General features: G+C 44.0%; 1 protein-coding gene and 1 pseudogene across 1 annotated transcript; one reads left to right on the top strand and one right to left on the bottom strand.

Annotated features, from left to right (window-relative positions):
* Positions 1 to 730: 730 nt before the first annotated feature.
* Positions 731 to 2344, bottom strand: LOC118857865 (HLA class II histocompatibility antigen, DRB1 beta chain-like). Its single transcript, XM_036768351.1, has 4 exons — positions 2293 to 2344; positions 1948 to 2218; positions 1311 to 1450; positions 731 to 846 (listed from the first exon to the last, which is right to left on the bottom strand). The coding sequence occupies exons 1-4, from the start codon at positions 2342 to 2344 to the stop codon at positions 731 to 733; spliced, it is 579 nt and encodes a 192-aa protein (XP_036624246.1).
* A 5567-nt stretch (positions 2345 to 7911) lies between these two features.
* Positions 7912 to 19253, top strand: LOC118857864 (annotated as a pseudogene).
* Positions 19254 to 20773: the final 1520 nt, after the last annotated feature.

The following is a 20773-nucleotide window of genomic DNA, read 5'->3' as shown; positions in this document are numbered from 1 at the left end:
TGCTAGGTGCTTTTCCTAGAAGATTCTTATGTTTTTCTATTTTTATCTGTTTTCTTTTACAGGTCTCCTAGTTTTTTCATTTAATATGATCTTGACCTGTTACATCTTAAAACCATTTGCCACAAACCCATTATGCTTAATGAGGGTACCAACATTCTTCCAATCATCCAGGTCTGAAACTTCAGTGTCATCCTCACTCTCCACACACATCCAGTCACATAATAATTTTTTTTTTTTTGTGTGTGTGTGTGTGTGTGTGTAACGTGCCTTATATATGTCTCCTTCTAATTCAGGCCCTGATCACCTCATGATTATGACATCAGCTTCCCAGTTGTCTCAATACTTCATTTCTCCCCACTCCAATCCTTTATAGATTTGCTGAGGAAATCTTCCCATGGTATAATTCTGACCCCCACATATACCCAATAATCTCCAATGCTTCCCTATTGCTTCCTTTTTCAAAACATGTACAAGGATATGTTTATTGTTTAAAATTTTTCTATTTGCAAATGTTCCATTTCCTTTGTTCCCTATTCTAGGGAAGGAGTCAGTAAGGCAAATTTCTTGGAGATCTGGGCACAAGCAGGGGCCTCAAAACATGAGAGAGGAGGCAAGAGTTCCAGTGGACACAGCCTCAGGGATCAGCTCAGGAGCCCTGCAGAGGACATAGGACAGACATATAAGAGTCTATGTATGGGTCTGAAACCATAAGTAGAACCACTTCTTCCCACTAAGCCCCCAAGTCATTTCTTAGGTTCAGGCCCCACTGGCAGAGACTGTAGCAATGAGAAGCCTGATTGCACCTGGATAGAAGGATCTCACCTGTTGGTTGTGAACCCTGATTTCCTAGAAAAGGAAGGAAGATAGACATACAAATACTAGTGAATTCTTGAGTCACAGAAGCAAAGAGCACCAAGATTCTGGGCCCAGTAGTATGGGGGTTCCTAGCACTGCCTAGCCCAGCACCTGACACTACAGAGGAAGCACGTAATTGATACTTTACCCACCATCTACAATTGTGTGAGTGGATGGGGGGCAAGAAGAATTCAGGGGAGAGGTTATAAAGGCTGGAACCTAAGACCCCTCCCAAGGCCCTCTCTACTAATGAATATGGGATTCTATAAGACCCTAGAGCCCTGGAATCTGACCCCTTCACTATATTCATTAAGTCCCTGGGGAGGAAGAGATGAAGCTAGAGCCAGATCACCCCTTCACCTCTGGGGACCAGATTTCTAATATAAATATCCTTTCTCCTGGGGAAGAGATCATGGATGGGAGGGGGTCTCAGGCCTTTACTCAGAGTATCTCACCTTTCTGACTTCTCTTGTAGACAATGAGGCCAACCCCAAAGAAGATCAGCCCCAGCACAAGGCCTCCAATTCCACTGAGCATCTTAATCTGGGAAGATTCAGACTGTGCTTTTGGGGAAAAGAGACACCAAGGATCAAAACTGTCCCTGCAGGAGCCAGCCCCATGTGGGGAGCACACAAGTCTTAGGTGAGCCTGAGAAGGAGGCTAAATCCTGTCTAAGAAAGGAAGGGATGCATGTGCAAAGGTCTTTATGGGCTCAAGAAGTGAAAATTCATCAGGAGACATTGATATCAATATGTCTAAACTCCTAGCTCCTCTACTTGAAGCGGAGCTAGGCTTTCAGATGGATTGATAGGCCAATTACAGAGTCTCAAAGGGAGGCCAGCTGCCAGGGCTGGGGCCAGTGAGGAGGCTAGTAAGGTTCTAGGTCTCTATAACTCTTAGTTCAGCACTGCCATAAGAAGGCTCTGCTGGGCAAGTAGGGGAGGTTGAGTAGCACCACATGGGGTTTATATTAGCCAAGGGCAGAAGAAAAGAGGGCATGACACATACACTGAGGTATCTCAGAGCTAGCTCCATGTCCTGAACAATATTAGAATTAGAGGGTGAGGGAGCTGTAGCTCACTCCAGTGAAACATAGCAGGTCTGTGAAGGCTGGAGTGCTCCACTTGGCAGGTGTAGACATCTCCACGCTTGGGGATCATTTCCAGCATCACCAGGATCTGGTAGGTCCAGTCTCCATTGCTGATCAGGCCTGTGGACACAACCCCAGCTGTCTCCTCCTGCCCATTTAGGAACCACCTGACCTCAATGTCCCCAGGATAGAAACCAGTGACAGAGCAGACAAGCAGGTTGTGGTGTCCCAGGGGAGCCATCTTTGATGGATACACAATCACCTCTGGCTTAACTGGAAGAAAGAAGAAAGATCTTGAGTGAAGGAGCCAGAGCAGGTCTTCCTAATCCAGTCACCACCTCTGTCACCTGATCCATAACTGAGCTCGGGTCTCTTCTCCCCAGGGCCAGAAATGGGCATGTTGGTAGACATTTAAGCTCCCCCTAAATCTAGAAAGTTGAACTAGCAGGAAGTAGGCCCAGGAGTCCATGGTGCTGAATTATCACAGCCCCAGCTCATCAGGATTCAGTGATAATGGGAAGAATTAGCAAGCAAGTTTACTTATTATAAATGGATACTTTATAATGGATCATTTCCAAAAGCAGGTCATATGTGAAGATAATAAACGATTTTAAAAAAGGTTTCCACTTCAAATATTAAGAGACACTATCATTCCACAAAAAAAGTTTTGAATCAGAGGAATTGTGGGAAACACCTAGACCTGGTAGAAATCTGAGCATCCTGACCAAGTCCAAGTACCCTGGGAGAAACAGAAATATATCTGGATCCCTGGAGGAAGACAATTTCAGTGATGAGGCCTCGGTTGTAAGAGACTGTTATCAGAGAAGGCTAAAAGTGGAAGGGAGAAAGAGTGAGTATGGACAAGAGTCACATAGAATGGGCAGGCAAGGATGAGTTCCTTGGAAGGAACTTTTGAACCAATGAGGTCAAAGATCCATTTGACTATGAGTACTAAAATATAGACAAATATTCAACATATGAAACTATCCTTCACTTGATTCTCTTGTCCCTCCCTAGATTATATCCTATTTCTCTAATTCCATTTCCAGACAAATCTCTCCAAATATTCATCTGTATCCAAAGTTCTCTAAAACTCAGTAATCTAGCTTATAACACTGCTCTTGAATGAATAAATGAAAAAAAATATACTAATCACCAACTATATGCTAAGCATTGGAAATATGAATGCAAAAGTAAAAAGAGTCTTTACTATGAAGCAGCATGCATTCTAATGAGGGAAAGAATATTCATAGGCAGTGGTGGCCAAGGAGGAAGACTTTGGGCAGAAGGTAGGAAGTGAGGCCACAAGGGAGTAGATGGACACAGCCCATCAAGGAACAATGGAAAAGTAGATCTTATCACAGATTCTTGCTTCCAGATTTTTCTTGGGGGTGGGGGAAAGAAATCTGTGAGGAAATGGTAGGTGCATCTCTATGAAGAGGTTGGCAAGGGGATTGTGGAGAAAGTTGCTGCAGAGAAGGGATTGAAGTGAAGCATGTCAGAATAATTTCTGAAATAGTACTCAGGGTTTGGGGCAGCTAAGTGGCACAGGGGATAGAGCACTGGACTTGGAATAATGATGACCTGAGTTCAAATATGGCCTCAGATATGTTCTAGCTGTGTGACCCTGGGCAGGTTACTTAACCCTGTTTGCCTCAGTTTTCTCATCTGTAATATGAGCTAGAGGAAATGGCAAACCACTGCAGTACCTTTTCCAAGAAAACTTCAAATGGAGTCGCAAAGAGTCAGACATGACTGAAGTGTCTGAATAATAATAGTACTGTGGGTTCAGTTACCAATCAAGAGAGCAGGGTTCCAAAGCAGAAGATCCTCCAAGGGATGATGTTTGGTTTAAGAAGCAAGATGATTTTTAAAGTTTTAAAGAGAATGTTCCCTCCATTTACCTCCTTTCACTAATTATAATAATTTTGTCTCCAAATTCATCCTTCACTGAAGCCTTTGACAGTGATTGTCACCTCCTTGAAATCCTGCCTTCCCTAGGTTTTTGCGACACCCCACCATCCTGACTTCTTTCTTACTTCAACTACTATCTGCCTGTCTCCTGGGCTGACTCTTCCTCCCTCTTTTCAATCATTAAACATATTCATGACTCAAAGTCTCCACCCTCTATTCTCCTCTTATATACTCTCTCCCTCAGACATCTTTTTACTCCCACCTCATTTCTCCCTCTCTGCAGACACCTCCTGAATCTTGATCTTGACCCACCCTTTCTCATAGACTCACTTCCTACATTTCTAGCTCCCTGACAAACATCTCTACATGGATGTGCCCAAGCACCTCAAACTAAAAATGTAAAAGATGTAATCTTGTCCCTAAAATCAAATCCTCCTCCTGACTTGCTTATTTCTATTAATGTCAAATTCTGCCTCACACCAGATATAGAAACCTGTAGTAATTTGGGCCTCAGGTCTCTCTCTTTCCCTCAGCTCCCACAGACAAGTCAGAAAACCTTACTGGTTCTTCCTCTCCAGTGTCTACTCTCTGCCCTAGGTTTTCCAGTAACACCTTGACCACCCAATTTAAAACCCGTTAATCCTCAAATATCTTCACCCTGTATTAGGAGGACAGAGTTTATAATCTCAAATAGGATCATAAACATGTCTGAAAGGTTCGGAACCGCCGGATATAAGAAACTCTCAAAGTAGAAGGCAGAAGAATCAAAACATATATTTAGGCTCCACAGTAACCAACCCATGAACCAGCAACCCCATTTTGATATATTGATCAAAAGCTTCCAGGCCCAATAAGTACGCCTTGAAAGAGTAACCAGGAGGCTACAGAGAAGCATGATTGCGTAAAGCAAAATCATGCTTCCCCCTCTATGGTAAAAAGATTACCCACTGGCCTGAAGTCTTTGTTCAGCTTCCTCCCGTAGGTCAGCTCTGCTACTGGCAGCTCCTGCTTCAGCTGTGGCTGTGGCTGTGGCTGCGGCTGCGGCTGCGGCTGTGGCTGCGGCTGTGGCTGCGGCTGTAGCAGCCTCTGGCTCCAACGGGAGCTGCTTTTAACCATCCAGCTTCTGCGGGGGGGGGGGGGGGGGGGGGGGGGGGGGGGGGGTGAGGTACGCCGGGGAAAGCACAGGTTCTTTCAATCTGCTTAAGCAAGGTGAAGGGGTTGACCGGGAAAGCACAGGTTCTTTCCATCAGCTTAAGCAAGGGAAGCAAGGTGAAGGGGCCGACAAGCTTATTCCAGTCCAACATACAAACAGCATTCAGTTCAGGGGAAAAAGCCAAACTAGTCAAGGCCACTTGTTGACTAAGTGCTAAGGAGCCCATTTTTGGATGCCAACACACACCCACACTAACATAGCAGCTTACCATACTCACTACACTACCCTAGTAATTTTGACTGTGTCACCTTGGCTGAGTCAGTAATTTGGGGGCCTCAGTTTCCTCAACTGTAAAATGAGAGTGTTGGCCTAGATGGTCGCTAATGTGCAAATGCTGGGATTCTGTGCAGAAGAGGAGACAGGATGAAGGACTCACCCACGGGTAAAACTCTTTCAGAAGAATAAGGGATTGGGGAAAGGGGAACACCTTGGCCTCTGATATAGGAGCTCAGAATGACAAAAATGTGGTCATCAATTCAAGTGATTAAGACTACACCTGGACCCCTTGGAAACAGGTGCGGGGAATCTACAGCCTTGAGGCCACATGTATTCCTTGGGTGCAGCATTTTGACTGAGTCTAAGTTTTATGGAACAAATCCTTTTATTAAGGAGATTTGTACTATGAAGTTGGGATTCAGTCAAAGGGCCGCCTAAAGAACCCCATGTGGCCTTGAGACCACAGTTTCACCTGCAACAACCTCAAACATCTTTAGCCTCCTGGTTTCTCAGACATTTGCTTATCATTTTGGTAATATCATGATTTAAAAGTGAGAAAAGAGAACATCCTGATGTTACCAAATTCCTGACATTGTACTTCTGAAACTCGGGCAAATCTGAAGCCTCTGGCCCCTCTTTGCTTCCCTGACAGCTTGAGCCGGCTATGCTAATAACTCCTGAGCCCATCCTCATGCCTTTGACTGCCCTACTCAACTCAGTCCTTCCTATTCCTATTCCTATCATCCTGGGATGATAGTTTATGACATGGCTCTCTGCCCAGCTCCAGAGGCAAGGCATGCTGGGTCAAGCTTCAGCATCTGCAGGGGCCTCCTAACTGCTCTCTGTGGTTTAAAGTCATCTCCTCTCCAAAGCCCACATCTCACCCTATGACTCTCCATGGCTGTTTAGATAAAGAATAATTTCTTTAGTCTAGAAATCAAGGCCTTCTCCACCTCTGTCCCCACTTCCCTTTCTAGCCTTCTTTCCTACTTTTGCCCACATGAAACCTCAGTCCAACCAAAGTCTATTGACAATCTCTTAGTTCCTCCTTGTGCTTGCCCTTCTCTGTGCTCATTCTCCCACAGACATGGATTCTCTCTCTACTACTGGTGAGGTACCACAATCCCCCAGTCACCTCGGCTCACAATCTCAGTGTTATCCTCACTCCCATCACCTATATTGAGTCTGTTGCCAAAACTTGTCAATTTTATCTTTGTGGTATCTTGAATATACCCCCATTTTCTCCTTTGACCCTGATATGGCCCTGATACAAGCCCTCGCCACCTTCCACCTGCACTACTGCAATAGCTTGCTGGTGGGTCTGCCTGCCTCCAGGCTCTCCTCACTCTAGTCCATCTTCCATTCAGCTGTCAATGGATCTTCCTAAAGCACGGATCTGACCACGTCACCCCCCTGCTCAATAAACTACAGTGGCTCCCAATCACCTCCAGTATCAAATTTAAAAAATCTGTTTGGCCTTCAAAGCCCTTCACACATTGACCCCTCCTACCTTTTCAGTTTCCCTACACCTGACTGTCACCTCTCCCACCCATGCACTGTGATCCAGTGACACTGGTTTTCCTGCTGTCCCTCCTAATAGATGCTCCATCTCCCAACTTAGGGAATTTCTCTGGGCTGTCCCTCATGTCTGGAATATTCTCCCTCCTCATATCTGACTTTTGACTTGTCTGGCTTCCTTCAAGTCCCAAATAAATTCCCATCTCCAGAAACCCTTTCCCAATCCTCCTTCTGTTGGTTATTTCCAAATTATCCTAAATATAACTTGTTTGTACACAGTTGTTTTCATGATGTCATCCCCAGGGATTTACACCTTTCTTTGTATCCCCCGCAGTTAACACAGTGCCTGGCACATAGACAAATTTCTAGCTGGGAGGCTACTAAAATATTGTGTAGTTTGAATGATTGCCCACATGGGGGCATCGCCTGCTCAGTACACTCAAGGCAGAAAGCAGGATGATCCTGGAGCTGTCAGCTGGGTGAAGCAGACATCCACCACCTTGCACGAACTGGGAGGTGCCACTGCCCTTGGGTTTCCCTTGCTCACACCCTGACAGACTGTCTCTAGAAAGCCCCTTCTCTGTTGCCCAGCCCTGGAGAATGGGGGTTACACATGGCATACTCTCCCCCCAGAGGCAGTGCAGGTAACAATGCTCAAAAGTGGGTCAGATTCGGGGCAGCTAGGTGGCGCAGTCAGTGGAGCACTGGCCCTGGAGTCAGGAGGACCTGAGTTCAAATTGGACCTCAGACACTTGACGCACTTACTAGCTGTGTGGTAACCCCAATTGCCCTCCCTTCCCTCCTTCAGCAAAGAAGTGGGTCAGACTCCTGGAGGAGGGCTGATCATGTTAGGATCCCAAAGAGACTGTGATTGGCCGTGCCAGGTGCCAGCCCAGGCTTCAGGGACAATAATATAAACACTGCCAGAGGGGCTTTTATCTGCTCCCCTACAATACTTACACTGTCTGGGAGGCGGGGGAGGCGGAGGAGGCGGGGGACCGGGAGTGGAACACGGGACGGGATGAAGAGACGGGGTGAGGCCGAGCGGGAGCCGGAGTCTGAGGCGGCAGTGGTGGCGGCAGCAGCGAGGGAAGCGGAGACGGCGATGTCTGTGCAGGTGTGGGTCGTGACTGCAGCTCCTGCCGCCAAGGTGCCTGAGGTGGAGCTGAAGGACCTGAGCCTCCCGGATCCCGAGCCGCAGCTCGGGATGAGCTCGGCGGCCTTGGCCGCCATGGTCCCTCCGGCGGGTTCCAGGGACCCCGAGACTCCGGCTGCGGCCCCGGCTCCGGCGCCAGCCCCTGCCCAGGTTCTGGCTCCAGCCCCGGCTCTGACCCCCGGCACCCGGCCCCGCCACTCTCAGCCCCGCCGCCTCCCCGCCCACCAGAAAGGTGCCACAAGCCTCAACCAGAACGACCCGCATCATCAGCACCGGCGGCATCGCGACGGCGGCGAGGCCCTGGTCAGCCCCGACCGCAGCGTCACCGAGGGGCCTCGCACCATCACCAAGATCCGATTTGCTGTGCAGAAGCAAGAATTCAACAGACGTCCCACCAAGATTGGCATCTAGCGATAGCTACAGCTCAGTCGCTTCATCCACAGATAGCTCTGCTGATGAGACTTCCCCACGGGACAAACAGAACTCCAAGGGTAGGAGCGACTGTGTCAAGAACATCGAACAGGCAGGGTTTGGCCAGAGAGAGATTGAGATGGCAGAGCAAGAGATGCCAGCATTGATGGCTTTGAGGAAGAGAGCTCAGGGAGAAAAACCTTTGGCTGGAGCCAAGATTGTGGGCTGCACTTCCATCACTGCTCAGACAGCAGGACTCATGGAGATGGGGAGTGCTTTAGGGGCTCAGTGTCGATGGGCTGCCTGCAGTATCTACTCTAGCTCCAAGAAGCGGCTGCTGCTCTCGCAAAAAAGTGGGTTTCCTGTCTTTGCGTGGAAATGAGAATCGGAAGGTGACTTCTGGTGGTGCATTGACAGGGGTGGCAACCCAAAATGATCCTGGATGACGGAGGGGACCTGACCCTCATGTTTAAGAAAACCAAGGGTATAATAGAAGAGAGTGTTACTGGATTTTAGAGGCTGTACCAGTTATCCAAGGCTGGCAAGCAATGCGTGCCAGTCATGAATGTCAATGACTCAGTCACCAAACAGAAGTTTGACAGCCTCTACTGCTGCTAGGAGTCCATTCGTGATGGGCTTAAAAGGACAACAGACATGATGTTTGGGGGGAAAGAGTGCTGTGCTGCCCTGAAGGCCATGGGTTCCAGAGTGTATGTGACTGAGACTGACCCCATCTGTGCCCTGCAGGCCCGCATGGACAGATTTCTACCTGTGAAACTGAAAGAGTTCATCCAGCAGGTGGACATTGTCATCACTTGTACGGGTAATAAGAATGTGGTGACAAGACAGCACTTAGACCGAATGAAGAGCAACTGCATTGTTTGCAACATGGGATATTCCGATACTGAGATTGATGTGGTAAGTCTGCATACCCCAGAAGTGACCTGGGAGGCCATGAGATCTCAAGGTGATCATGTAATCTGGCCAAATGGAAAGAGAACAGTGTTGTTGGCAGAGAGCTGCCTGCTGAACCTGACCTTCTCAACAGTGCCTACATTTGTGCTCTTCATCACTGCCATTGCTAAGGCTCTGGCTTTGATAGAGATTTACAATGCCCCTGAAGGACACTATAAGCAGGATGTCTACCTGCTGCCCAAGAAAATGAATGAGTATGTGGCAAGTCTCAGTTCCCGGTATATTTTAGATACGAGGCCTTTATCAGAGACACTGGTTGTAAAGATTCTTTCCCAATTTTATGCTTCCCTCCTAATCTTTGTTGCATTGGCTTTGTTTGTACAAAAACTTTTCAATTTAGCATAATCAAAATTATCCATTTTGCATTTTGTAACACTCCCTATCTCTTGTTTGGTCATGAATTCTTCCCTTCTCCATAGGCCTGACAGGTAAACTATTCCTTGCTCTCCCAAATTGCTTATAGTATCAGCCTTTATTCCTAAGTCATGAACTCATTTTGATTTTATTTTGGCATACAGTGTAAGATATCAGTCTATGCCCAGTTTCTGCTGTACTATTTTCCAATTTTCCCAGCAGTTTTTGTGAAATAGTGAATTCTTAACCCAGAAGCTGGACTCTTTGGGTTTATCAAAGAGTAGATTGCTGTAGTCTTTGACTATTATGTCCTGTGTACCTAATCTATTCCATTGATCCACCACTCTATTTCTTAGCCAGTACCAGATAGTTTTGATGACTGTTGCTTTATAATACAGTTTAATATCTGGTATGGCTAGGCCACCTTCCCTAGCATTTCTTTTCATTAATTCCCTTGATATTCTGGACCTTTTGTTCTTCCAGACAAATTTTGTTATTATTTTATCCAGCTTTGTAAAGTAATTCTTTGGTAGTTTGATTGGTATGACACTGAATAAGTAAATTAATTTTGGTGAAATTGTCATTTTTATTATAGTAGCTTGGCCTAACCACGAGCAACTGATGTTTTCCATTCATTTAGATCTCAATTTATTTGTGTGAAAAGTGTTTTGTAATTGTGCTCATATAGGTCCTGGGTTTGTCTTGGCATGCAGACTCCCAAATATTTTATAATGTCTACAGTAACTTTAAATGGAATTTCTCTTTATCACTCTTACTGTTGGGCTTTGTTAGCTATATATAGGAATGCCGAGGATTTATGTGGGTTTACTTCATATCCTACAACTTTGCTAAAGTTATTTATTATTTCAAGTAGTTTTTCACTTGATTTTCTAGGATTCTCTAAGTAAATCATCATATCATCCGCAAAGATTGATAACTTAGTTTCTTCTTCGTTTATTCTAATTCCTTCAATTTCTTTTTCTTCTCTTATTGGTAAAGCTAACATTTTTTGTACCAAATTGAACAATAGGGATGATAGTGGACATCCTTGTTTCACCCCAATCTTATTGGAAATGCATCTAGCTTATCTCCATTACATATAATGCTTGTTGATGGTTTTAGGTAGATGGACTTCAGAATTGCTAACTCTCCCCTCCCCCTCAGACATGAAGTGTCCTCAATTAAGAAACTGAAGGAAAGGAAGAAAGAAAAAAAACCCTTGGAACAAATAAGCATACTGAAGCAAAATGAATTCTCACAGTGGCCATGATGCAAAATGGATGTCTGTTTCTGTACCTTGAGTTCAATACATCTCTGTCATGAGGTGAGTAACAGACTTCATCATAGGTCCTCTGGAGACATGACTGGTCACTGAATTGATTAGAGTTCTTAAATCTTTCAAAACTGTTTTTTATAATATTGATTTTTTGACAAAATTATTTTCTTAGTTCTGCTCAGTTCACTCTGCTTTATTTCACACTACCCAGCATCCTCTGAGATGGGCTTTGGCATCATTTATTAATGGCTCAAAAATATTTCATTAATACCTATACCACAATTTGTTCACTCATTCCTAATTAATAGAGAACTCACTCTTAGATTCCAGTTCTTTTATTTTTTTTTCTTCTAACCCACCCTTAAAGATCAGGAAGATTTTCCTCCCTCCCTTCCTCTCTCTTTTTTCTTTCCTTCCCTCCCTTTCTCCTTCCTTCCTTCCTTTCTATTTTCCTTGCAACTATTTCCTTCCTAGTATTATCTTTCTGATTACCATGTCGACCTCAACCTCTCCTGTTTCCCTGATGAATTTAATGTATTTCTACACCAAACTGTGTTCAATCATCCTTTCATTTTTGTGGAGACTGAAATTCATCTAATCAAGCTCCTCCCCCCTTGCTCCATTCTTGTATACACTTCCTCTCATGCACTGCATTTATGCATATTCTACCTTCTTCTTCCTCCTTTCTACACCAGTTTATTCTTTTGGTGCTTTCTTTTCTTTCCCCTCTTAAAACCCTCAGAACAGAACCATTCGGCCCCCAAGACCTTCTCTTTTTCTTGCTTAACTTCCTCAATCCACTTTGAAGACATAAGTTTGAAGGGACTATTTTTTCTATTCCCCCATTAAAATGTTAGGACTACATCATCAAGCATCCCTTTATCATTTCTTAAATAAATGTACCTCTCTGGGTTTTCCTTGATTCTTGTGTTTGTATTTTTATGTTCCTACTCAGATCTTGCCTTGTTGCCAGAAAAGTTTTCCACTTCTCTGTTCTCTAAGGCCATCCCACTCACCCTCCCATACCAGTAGGATTATATTCAACTTTGCAGGGCAAGTGATTCAGAGTTATTTCTTTTGCCTTTTGGAATATTCAATTGTGAGATTTCTTCTCATTTTAGTAGAAGTTCCCACGTCTCATGTGATTGACTTCCATTCTTTGCTGCCTGAGCTCCTTCTCTGTCAATACTTGCAACATGTTTTCTTTGCTATGGGAGTTCTGGATTTGGGCTCTGCCAGACCTGGGACTCTTCCTTATGAACCCCCTTGAGAAGACAGTCAATAGATTCTCTCTTTCTTTACCTTGGCCCCTGCTTCTAGTAGATTTGGGAAGTTTTTATTTATAATTTTTTTTGAAATGTGATGTCCAGACAGTACCTAGCCCTTTATAGGCCCTTAATAAAATGCATCTTAATGGATTGATGTGAGTTTCATAGAGGCATCCCTGGCCACTGACAGTGAGAGGTCTATGGGGACACCACTGACTGGGGAAGGAGGGAATTCTATTTCAGTGCTCTTTTAAGCTCCTGATGTGATCAAAGCAGGAAACTGTGGGATACACCGGGGAGAGATAATGAGATTAGACAAGACAAAGGCCAGCCTTTGTAGAGGTTACAGTGTGGCAAGGGATGAAGATTATATATACATACATATATATATATATATGTGTGTGTATATATACACATTTATACACATATATATGCATACATATATAACTGTAATAAAAATGAATACATAGGAAAGGTACAATATGCATTGTGCAAAGCCAGAGGAATGTGAGTATTCCAGACAACTGAAATCAGAGAAGTTTTCCTGGAGGAGATGACTTTTGAATTAGACCTATAGGATTATGGACTAAGAGAGGGAAGGAAGGGAATTTTAGATTTCCACATTCTGTGGTTGGACACATACTTCTTTTTCTGCATACAAGGGAATGCGTGATTTGTTGAGTAGAGTCTAGCTGATTTCTTCTTTGTCTGCCTATAGTCTGATCTCAATCTCTGTTTGCTGGTATGAGAATATTTGTTCTTAGGTTAGAGAGAGAAACAACTGCCCTTTTCTGTGGCTAGTCTAGGAATCTCTCCTAGAGGTTAGACTAAATGACCTCTCAGATTTCACTTTAATCTGGTATGCTGTATGTCTATTCAGTGTTTACTCTGTCTTCTGATGACTTCAAAGCAATAGAAACACCAATACAGAACAGGAAAGAGAGAAGGCCTAGTTAGTGCGTCTGAGTCATGATCATAATGACAAGTAAATGCAAAGCCCATCAAAGTCCATTTATATCTTTGGTCTTGCTGTACCTGCAAAGGAAAGGGTGAGGTTTTGGGCTGATCACATGAAGGTGCCATTGATCTGATTTGACCAATGTCTCTCTGCCTTTTGCCTGGGTGAGCAGAAGAGTCTAAGGGATCTGAAACTTGGGAATGCTGAGCCTCCCTGAGTGTCTGATGGTCATTGCTATTGCCAGGTTTGTAGGCTAGCATTCTGCCACTGAAACTGGACTGTATATGGAATACTCACCATAAGCTCAGGGCAGCTCTCCATTAGAGGAACAGAAGGCCCTGGGTCAGTGGGGAGGCAAAGAGAAAGGTGGTCATGCATCTCCTTGCACTATTTCCCTCTTAACATGACTGCCTCAATTTTCCACACTGGTCACCTACTCAAACAAAGGAATCATTCATCACTTTTGCCTTTTTTGCTCAAATGTACCCTGTCTTTGTCCTTGCTGCTAGGCAAATAAAGGCATAGTTCTATCATAGGAAAACAACGATAGGGGTCTGCAACATGACTATATGTAGACTCAACATGCCTGAAGATCGAAACGAGATGGACAAAAAGTCCCCTTCAGGTCTCATTGATCAAGATTTCTTTACTGTAAGGGACATTCCATAGTCACATATCTCTGTCTATTTCTTTCTGATGAATGGCTTATACTACTGACCTGCTTCTGGTGTGAGAACTGTGGCTAATTACTACCAGAATTCTTAGTGCACCAAGGCCAAAAATCCAAATGCGCAAATCTAAGTGAGAAGGATCCACTGAACACTTTCCTCCAAGTATCAGGTCCAACAGAATTTAAGGAGACACTTTTAAAATCTCAGTGGGAGCCTCTGAGGACAGCTGCCTGTCCAGTTCCCTGCCTAGGTTTTAGCTTCAGGATTTCTTTATGTTCTGACAGGACAAAAGGAATAAATACTTCTTCCAGTTCTTTTCACTGCTACTATTTTGTGACTGATTCCTGAGTGAAACCTGATAGACTGAAAATGTTTAAGCAACTACATGCCAGATGTCAATTTAGGATGGAATGGCTTTTATGGGTGGGGGGATTGAATTACCTCTGGTTTGCTTTGAAATTCTCTTTTAGTGCTTCCTTTAATCTGTCTGTGAGTGTTTGCACATGCAGCAGCAGCACAAGGGGATAAGCAAACAGTGCTTCCACAAGTACCAATCCTAGGAACATCTGGGAGCCATCCTGATGTCCACCATCAAGGCCCCACAGGGTAGCAGTGAAAGCGGTCTATTTGGTGTGTTTGTACTTGTTAAATAGCTATGTATATCTCAGGGGATCTGAAAGGACCTGGTATTTCCCATGACAATAGCTATCCCTCCTGCAGTCATGGCCCTCCTTCCAAAGAGCAAAACCTCACATGTTTTCAGCACTTTAAGCAGGAAAACCAGTCACTGTCAGTGGTCAATATCATCCCTGATGCACTGCCCTGTCCTAAATCCTACTCCCCTGCTCTCTATGCCCAGCAGTGTAGAACACCATGTCTCTATTTCTATCAACACACAGCTCCTTCCTCCCAGGCTTGACCTAAAAGGAGTCCTTCTCCATAAGTCCAATAGCCACTTATTCCAGCATGCATGAGGACACTGTAAAGGACAGCAGGCCACAGGATCTTCTGTCTGTCCCCAGTAACCTGCCTAAAGCTTGTTTTCACTCTCATGCCTGCTCTGCCCTATTTGTTGGACTTTACACTTTCAATCATGTCTGTATTGTTGCTGACTATAGTCAAATTTATGGATCCAAAATATACATTTGTTGCAGTGCACGATTTTTGTCTAATACAGAAAATAGCAAGATTTTTGACATCACCTGGAGCCCAGATCCACAATGATTTCTCTGGGAGATGCCAGTGTATTACCTTCTTCAAACATTTAAACTTTAAGGCTTGTAGAGCTCTTATTAGGGCATTACTAGAGGAAATGACCTGCAGGCCCATTTTACTGGAGTAGTGGTCCATTCAATCAAATGAGATCATATTTATAAAGGGCTGAGCTCGTACCTGGCCCACATTAGACATTTAAGAAATACTTATTCCCCTCCCTTTCCAGTCCTCAGTCTCCTACTTCTGTTATCATTTGTCTATCCATAGACCAGGGATCTCTGGCCAGCCTTTTAGATCTGGCCATCTTCCAAGATCAGGGATCATAAAAAGAAAAAAAAATATGGCCACCATGATGAATCATATTCCCTGTATTAGAGAAACTGAAGTTTTTCTCAGTTGGACACATGAGGGCACTTCTTGTACTTTCTTGCCCTACTCTGTTTCATAAGAGCAAATTGAGAAGAATCTTGTTTTCGTGGAAGTCAGAAAAAATTAGTGCTCCAAATTGACCCTCCTCAGCAAAAAAACATTATTTCTCCTGCCCAACAAGCTTGGCCTTTGAATTGGTCAGTGGGTAATAACCACACCTGCTGTCCACCACAGGGACCATTTGGAAACCAGCAAGTTGAATTCCCTTGATTATCTAAATATTGCATTGATTATTACATTCTTTTTATTTTTGACTTTTTATCATTGACACTCTATCTGCCCTCTGTGATCTAAGCTAAGATTTTGGATGAGAAAAGCCTCCCCTTGCACTCATGCAGACTCCACTGACATAGCCAAGAAATTCCTTAAGGAATTCATTAGTAACTGTTCATTGCCATTCATTTTAGGCAGTAATAATTGTATGCATTTCATTGGTCAGATATTAAAAAATATTTATATATAATATATGTATGTAATATTCTATGAGCATATTGTGTATACAATATAAATATAAAATCAATATTATGTATTTATGCATTTGAACATCTAACTTATGAAATGTGTGCCACTATTTATTTTATGTTGTATATAAAAGAATTATAGGTTAGCTACCATCTCTAATCCAGCAGAGCTGTGAAACACAGAAAATCCAATATAAACATATGCTTGGCCAAAATTTGTACAAAATTGACTTCACAGGGTGTTTTACCACAGACGATAATTGAAGGATGACTTTTTACCAGAAAGAACAGCAAGGAGCCCAGTTTGTATTCCTTGACTGCATTCTGACTGGGTCCTATGGCATTGGCAGTAATCTGAACCAAAAGGAAGTGTGATCTGGCCTGACTCTTGGGAATCATATCCAGATGCTCTATGGCTTAATCTGGGCTAATATGTTTATTCTCCTTTTATACTAATCTGTGTGTTTTTATCTTTATACACACCGAGGATGTATCTCCAAGTGAGACTGCTAATACCTCCCTGAAACTGATTAAGGTTATGAGGAGGGCTGGGCTGGTGTAGTTGTACCAGCATGCTGCAGCCAGCCCCTAGATCAGAGGATGACTGAAAGCTCATTTGGGTGCGGCTGCCAGTGCCATCTGGTGGTTCTATTTTTAAGATGGAACAGGAAGGTGTCAAAATGTTGGAGAGGTCCCTGGCTGGGGTTAGATTATGAAGGCCTTCAAATGCTAAATGGGGGACTTAATTCTATTGTCCTTAATTCTAAGGACAATAAGAAGCCACTGGAGGTTTTTAAGAAGGGGATGCTATAATCAAACTTATTATACTTCAGCAATACCATTTAATGCTTTTGTGCATTATGCATTCAAGAAGGGGAAGAGACTAGAGAAAAGGAGACCAAGGAGGAGACTATGGCAATAATCCAGGGAAGAGATAACCTCTGAGGTCCTTGGTGACCATGAGATTCTAGGAATTCTGTTCTCTTTTGTCCTCAGGAAAGTCTAAGTGTTGGAATAGAGTCTTCAAATGAAACCTCTGTCTAGGAACTAATGATGTAGTTCAGTCCTGATCCAGAACGGTTCTCCCATGTCTGTGGTTGCCCAATCCTAGAGCACAGAAGAGAGCACTTAAAGTATTATTCTAGAAATTTTAGGGGCAATTACTATGGGCTGGGGACCAACCTGACTGCCATTCTTATGTGTCCCTTGTCCTTTCCCTGTCCCCAGGATGCTGTAGGTCTCGACAAAAGTTCTGATGATCACCCTGTGGGTGCTGAATTCCCTGATGGCTATAGACAGAGTAGCAAGTGTAGAGTAGTACGTATAAGCACATATATATACATAGATACATATATATGTAAAATATATGCATACACATACATATGTATACACATACACACATATGCATACATACACATACTTATGTATGTATATGTGTATAGGCATGTGCATGTATATGAATATGATTTACATGTGTGTATATGTATATACCTGTGTATTTATATGTAAACATATGTGTGCATATATACATATGTACATATCTACACATATATTTATGTGCATGCATATGTGTGCATAGTAAATATAGAGCAGTGGCTCCCCAGACAGCACAGGTGGAGAAATAAGAGAAACCCTTCTGTCCATATGTCTGAGACCAAACAAGGGCTGGGAGCACGCCAGCACTTGGCAGGATGGGGAGGGGAAAGAAGCTAGCCTCTAAAGCCCCATCATCCTATTCCCATTCTCCCCTCCCCCCTCTAACCCACATTCCAGGTGTACTCTTGCTTCACCTTTCTTTCTCAGTCCCTAAACCCATCCCTTCTCAGGGGCTCTGAGTCTCTACTCTCCCCATCAAACTCCCACCTACACTTCCCTGTCCTCCTAAACACCTTCACATAGAAGCCTAATTTCCTAAACATACTTCAACTTTGGCATTCACACGGGAAGAGCTTTCCTGTTTTGCTTACCCCTCCCTGGAAGAATTGGAGGATTTGAAAGCCGTGTGCTAAGACAAGGTATTTGGGATTCATCCCTAGCCTTTGGCTTAACTTGGTAATGGCATTATTTTCCTACACATCACCTGAGGCAGTTCAGAGGCAAATTAGGAGCTAGAGAGACCAAGGGGGCTGAGGCAGGTGGCATTTCCTCTATCTTCATGATCCTTTGTTAAAAGCCTAAAGAAATATGCCAGGTCCAATGTCCCCTAAATCTCCACTTTTCTGTTCCAGTGAGGAATTACTTCATGTTGTGACTGACAGACACACATCCTGACCTCACATCAGCCATTGCTGTCACCTGTCTCCTTGCTAGTGCTCCCTAAACCCTGGATCTGGGTTATAGGACTTCCTACATGTAAATAGTACCAATCAACCAGTCAATAAACATTTAGTAAGTACCTCTCATCCATTTGTCACTATCCTTGGTGCTGGGTATAGAGGGCCAGCTCTGAGAAAGTCCATTCTGGGATGTAGATACAGACCAGGTTTTTGGCCAAAGTCAGTCTGCAATGACTGATTTGTCTGCTCTGGTATCTATCAATCCTTCAAATCCTATGCCTTCTATTTTTATTTTTAAAGTTGGTCTTTTTTCTGTAATATCTTGTACCCAGAAAGCCTCTCTTCCTGTGCTTCCAAATCCTTGTGAGCACCGAACCTTCTGAAAATAATTCCCTGTGGTTTCAAATTTTGTCAAAATCAATTGTGCTATTCTCTCCCCCTTTCCTATATGTATGGGATGTGGCGACATCGTGTATAATAAAATTTTGATTTCTCCCACGTAATCTGAATCTTCTACCCTGGGGACTATAATGAGTCCTCTGAGGGAGGAGCTACTGCGTCCTATGAGGAATCCTGTTGTTAGGGTAGGCAGTGGGCCATATACTCCGGTGGGGACAGAGGGAACTCCGGCAGACGGAGGTACAGTGTAATCATTTGCGGAGGGAAGGTCAAAACCCACACTACCTGGAATAGCATGAAGGTCTTTTATGGTGAGGGGTAAAGTGTGTTCATAGTTGGAATTGTCTGAGGGAGAACTAGGGAAAGGGCGACCCCTATTGTTTGCCGGAGCCAGGGCTGGCCCCGAGTGCAGTTTTCCAAATTCAAACGGCATTCTGATGCCCAATGGTTCCCTTTTCCACACCTAGGTTACGGTGTGGTTGGTCGGGAGGCGCGACTTTTCTGTATCCCTTTACGTGGTGCTCTGTATTCCTTTTTCATGTGTGGGCTTTCCACAGCTATAGCCATTTTAAAGTGGTTTTTGGCTGCTGTTGATTAAAAGCAGTGGCTACTGCCTCAGCGTGGTATGCCAGTGTGCCCACTTTTTGGCATCTTTAATTGTCTCAGAGATGGTCATATGAGGTCCCCCACCTAGCAGGACTCTCTTACAATCGGCATTACAATTTTCAACTGCCAACTTTTGTAACAATATATTGGCAGCTTCAGTGTCCCCTACACTCCTTTGGATGGTTCGCGAGTCTATTAAGAAAATCTGGGAATGTTTCTGTTGCCCCGTCTTTTGTTTTTCTAAGAGAATTTTAATGATTCTAATTTTTACTCAAGCAGATTTCACTTTTGTGTTAACTCCTTAAAAACTTTTTGAGAGTGAGAACTTTGAATTTGCCAGTCAAGGTGAGTGGGACTCTGGAAAAGATCCAGTGGTGCCTTGCCCCTTCTCCTGGTACTGGGAGAGTCGGTGTCTCTTTCTGAGATCTATGCATTTTCCAAATTTGCCTTAGTGCCAAATGGTACAATAAATCCTCTATCCTCAAAGGGAACCTTATGGGCTCTGACAAAAACCCCACCAATCTTTGCTGGTAGATGGTGATCAGCTCAGAGTCCCTTTAATGCTCTCTCAAATATTTTCCCTCCAACCTGTCCTGCCGCCAACCTGGCTACCTCCTCCATAATCAGGTCAATCATCTGCCTTGGATCCATTACCCATGAGGTATCTAAGAAACCCTTCAATTTCTTGATGCTTATGGCAGTACAACCCCCTGGGGAGTGTCCCATGTGTAACTCCCGTTGCCAGGGGATGAGCCTGAGGCAGGGAGCTGTCTGGGACCTAACAGTCAGGCCCCGAAAAAGGGAAACCCAACAGTGGGATCTCAGCCTCAGCAGGATGATGGCTGCTTAGACAATCCCTGAGATTCAGTCAAGCCTAGAGGCAGCCATTAGTGGAATGAGGAGGTGGGGCTCCCCTGTAACCAGTCATCCAAAGTAGAAATGTTTATTAAGTAACTGTTCTCCATTCAGCCCTGTGCTTGGGGGCATGGGGAATACAAAGTATCAGAGACACCCAATCTACATAAAATGTAGCTAATGATCCAAGTTCCTCCCTAATTGTTTGTGTGTGATACAGAAGGGAAGTACAGCAAGAGTGGAAAGCAGGGGTATATTCCTACGGCATGGCATGGGCAAGGAAGGAGCAGGCAGGATCTGAGCTGGACCAAGATGTGGAGAGAGAGCTCAGGGTAAGTATCAATAAGCATTCCTTCACTATACTAGCTGGCAATTATGTGGTACTTAAAGGTTTACAAAGCTTTTCTTTTTCTTTTTTTACAAATATTATCTCCCTGTCAAGACAACTGTGATAAGTAAGTGCTATTATTATCCCCATTTTATAGGTAAAGAAACTGAGGAAGACAGAACTTAAATGACTTTTCCAGGGTCACATAGCTAGCAAGTGTCTGGGGCTGAATTGGAATTCAGGTCTTCCTGATTCCATGTCCAATACTCTCTCCACTTTAGCTGCCTCCTTCATTCACTTAAGCAATAATCACTGGGGACTTAGCTCAT

This window comes from Trichosurus vulpecula, chromosome 7 (assembly GCF_011100635.1).
Source record: "Trichosurus vulpecula isolate mTriVul1 chromosome 7, mTriVul1.pri, whole genome shotgun sequence".
Lineage (NCBI taxonomy): Eukaryota > Metazoa > Chordata > Mammalia > Diprotodontia > Phalangeridae > Trichosurus > Trichosurus vulpecula.
Note: the sequence above shows the minus strand (reverse complement) of the source record. Positions and strands in the feature narration are given on the sequence as shown.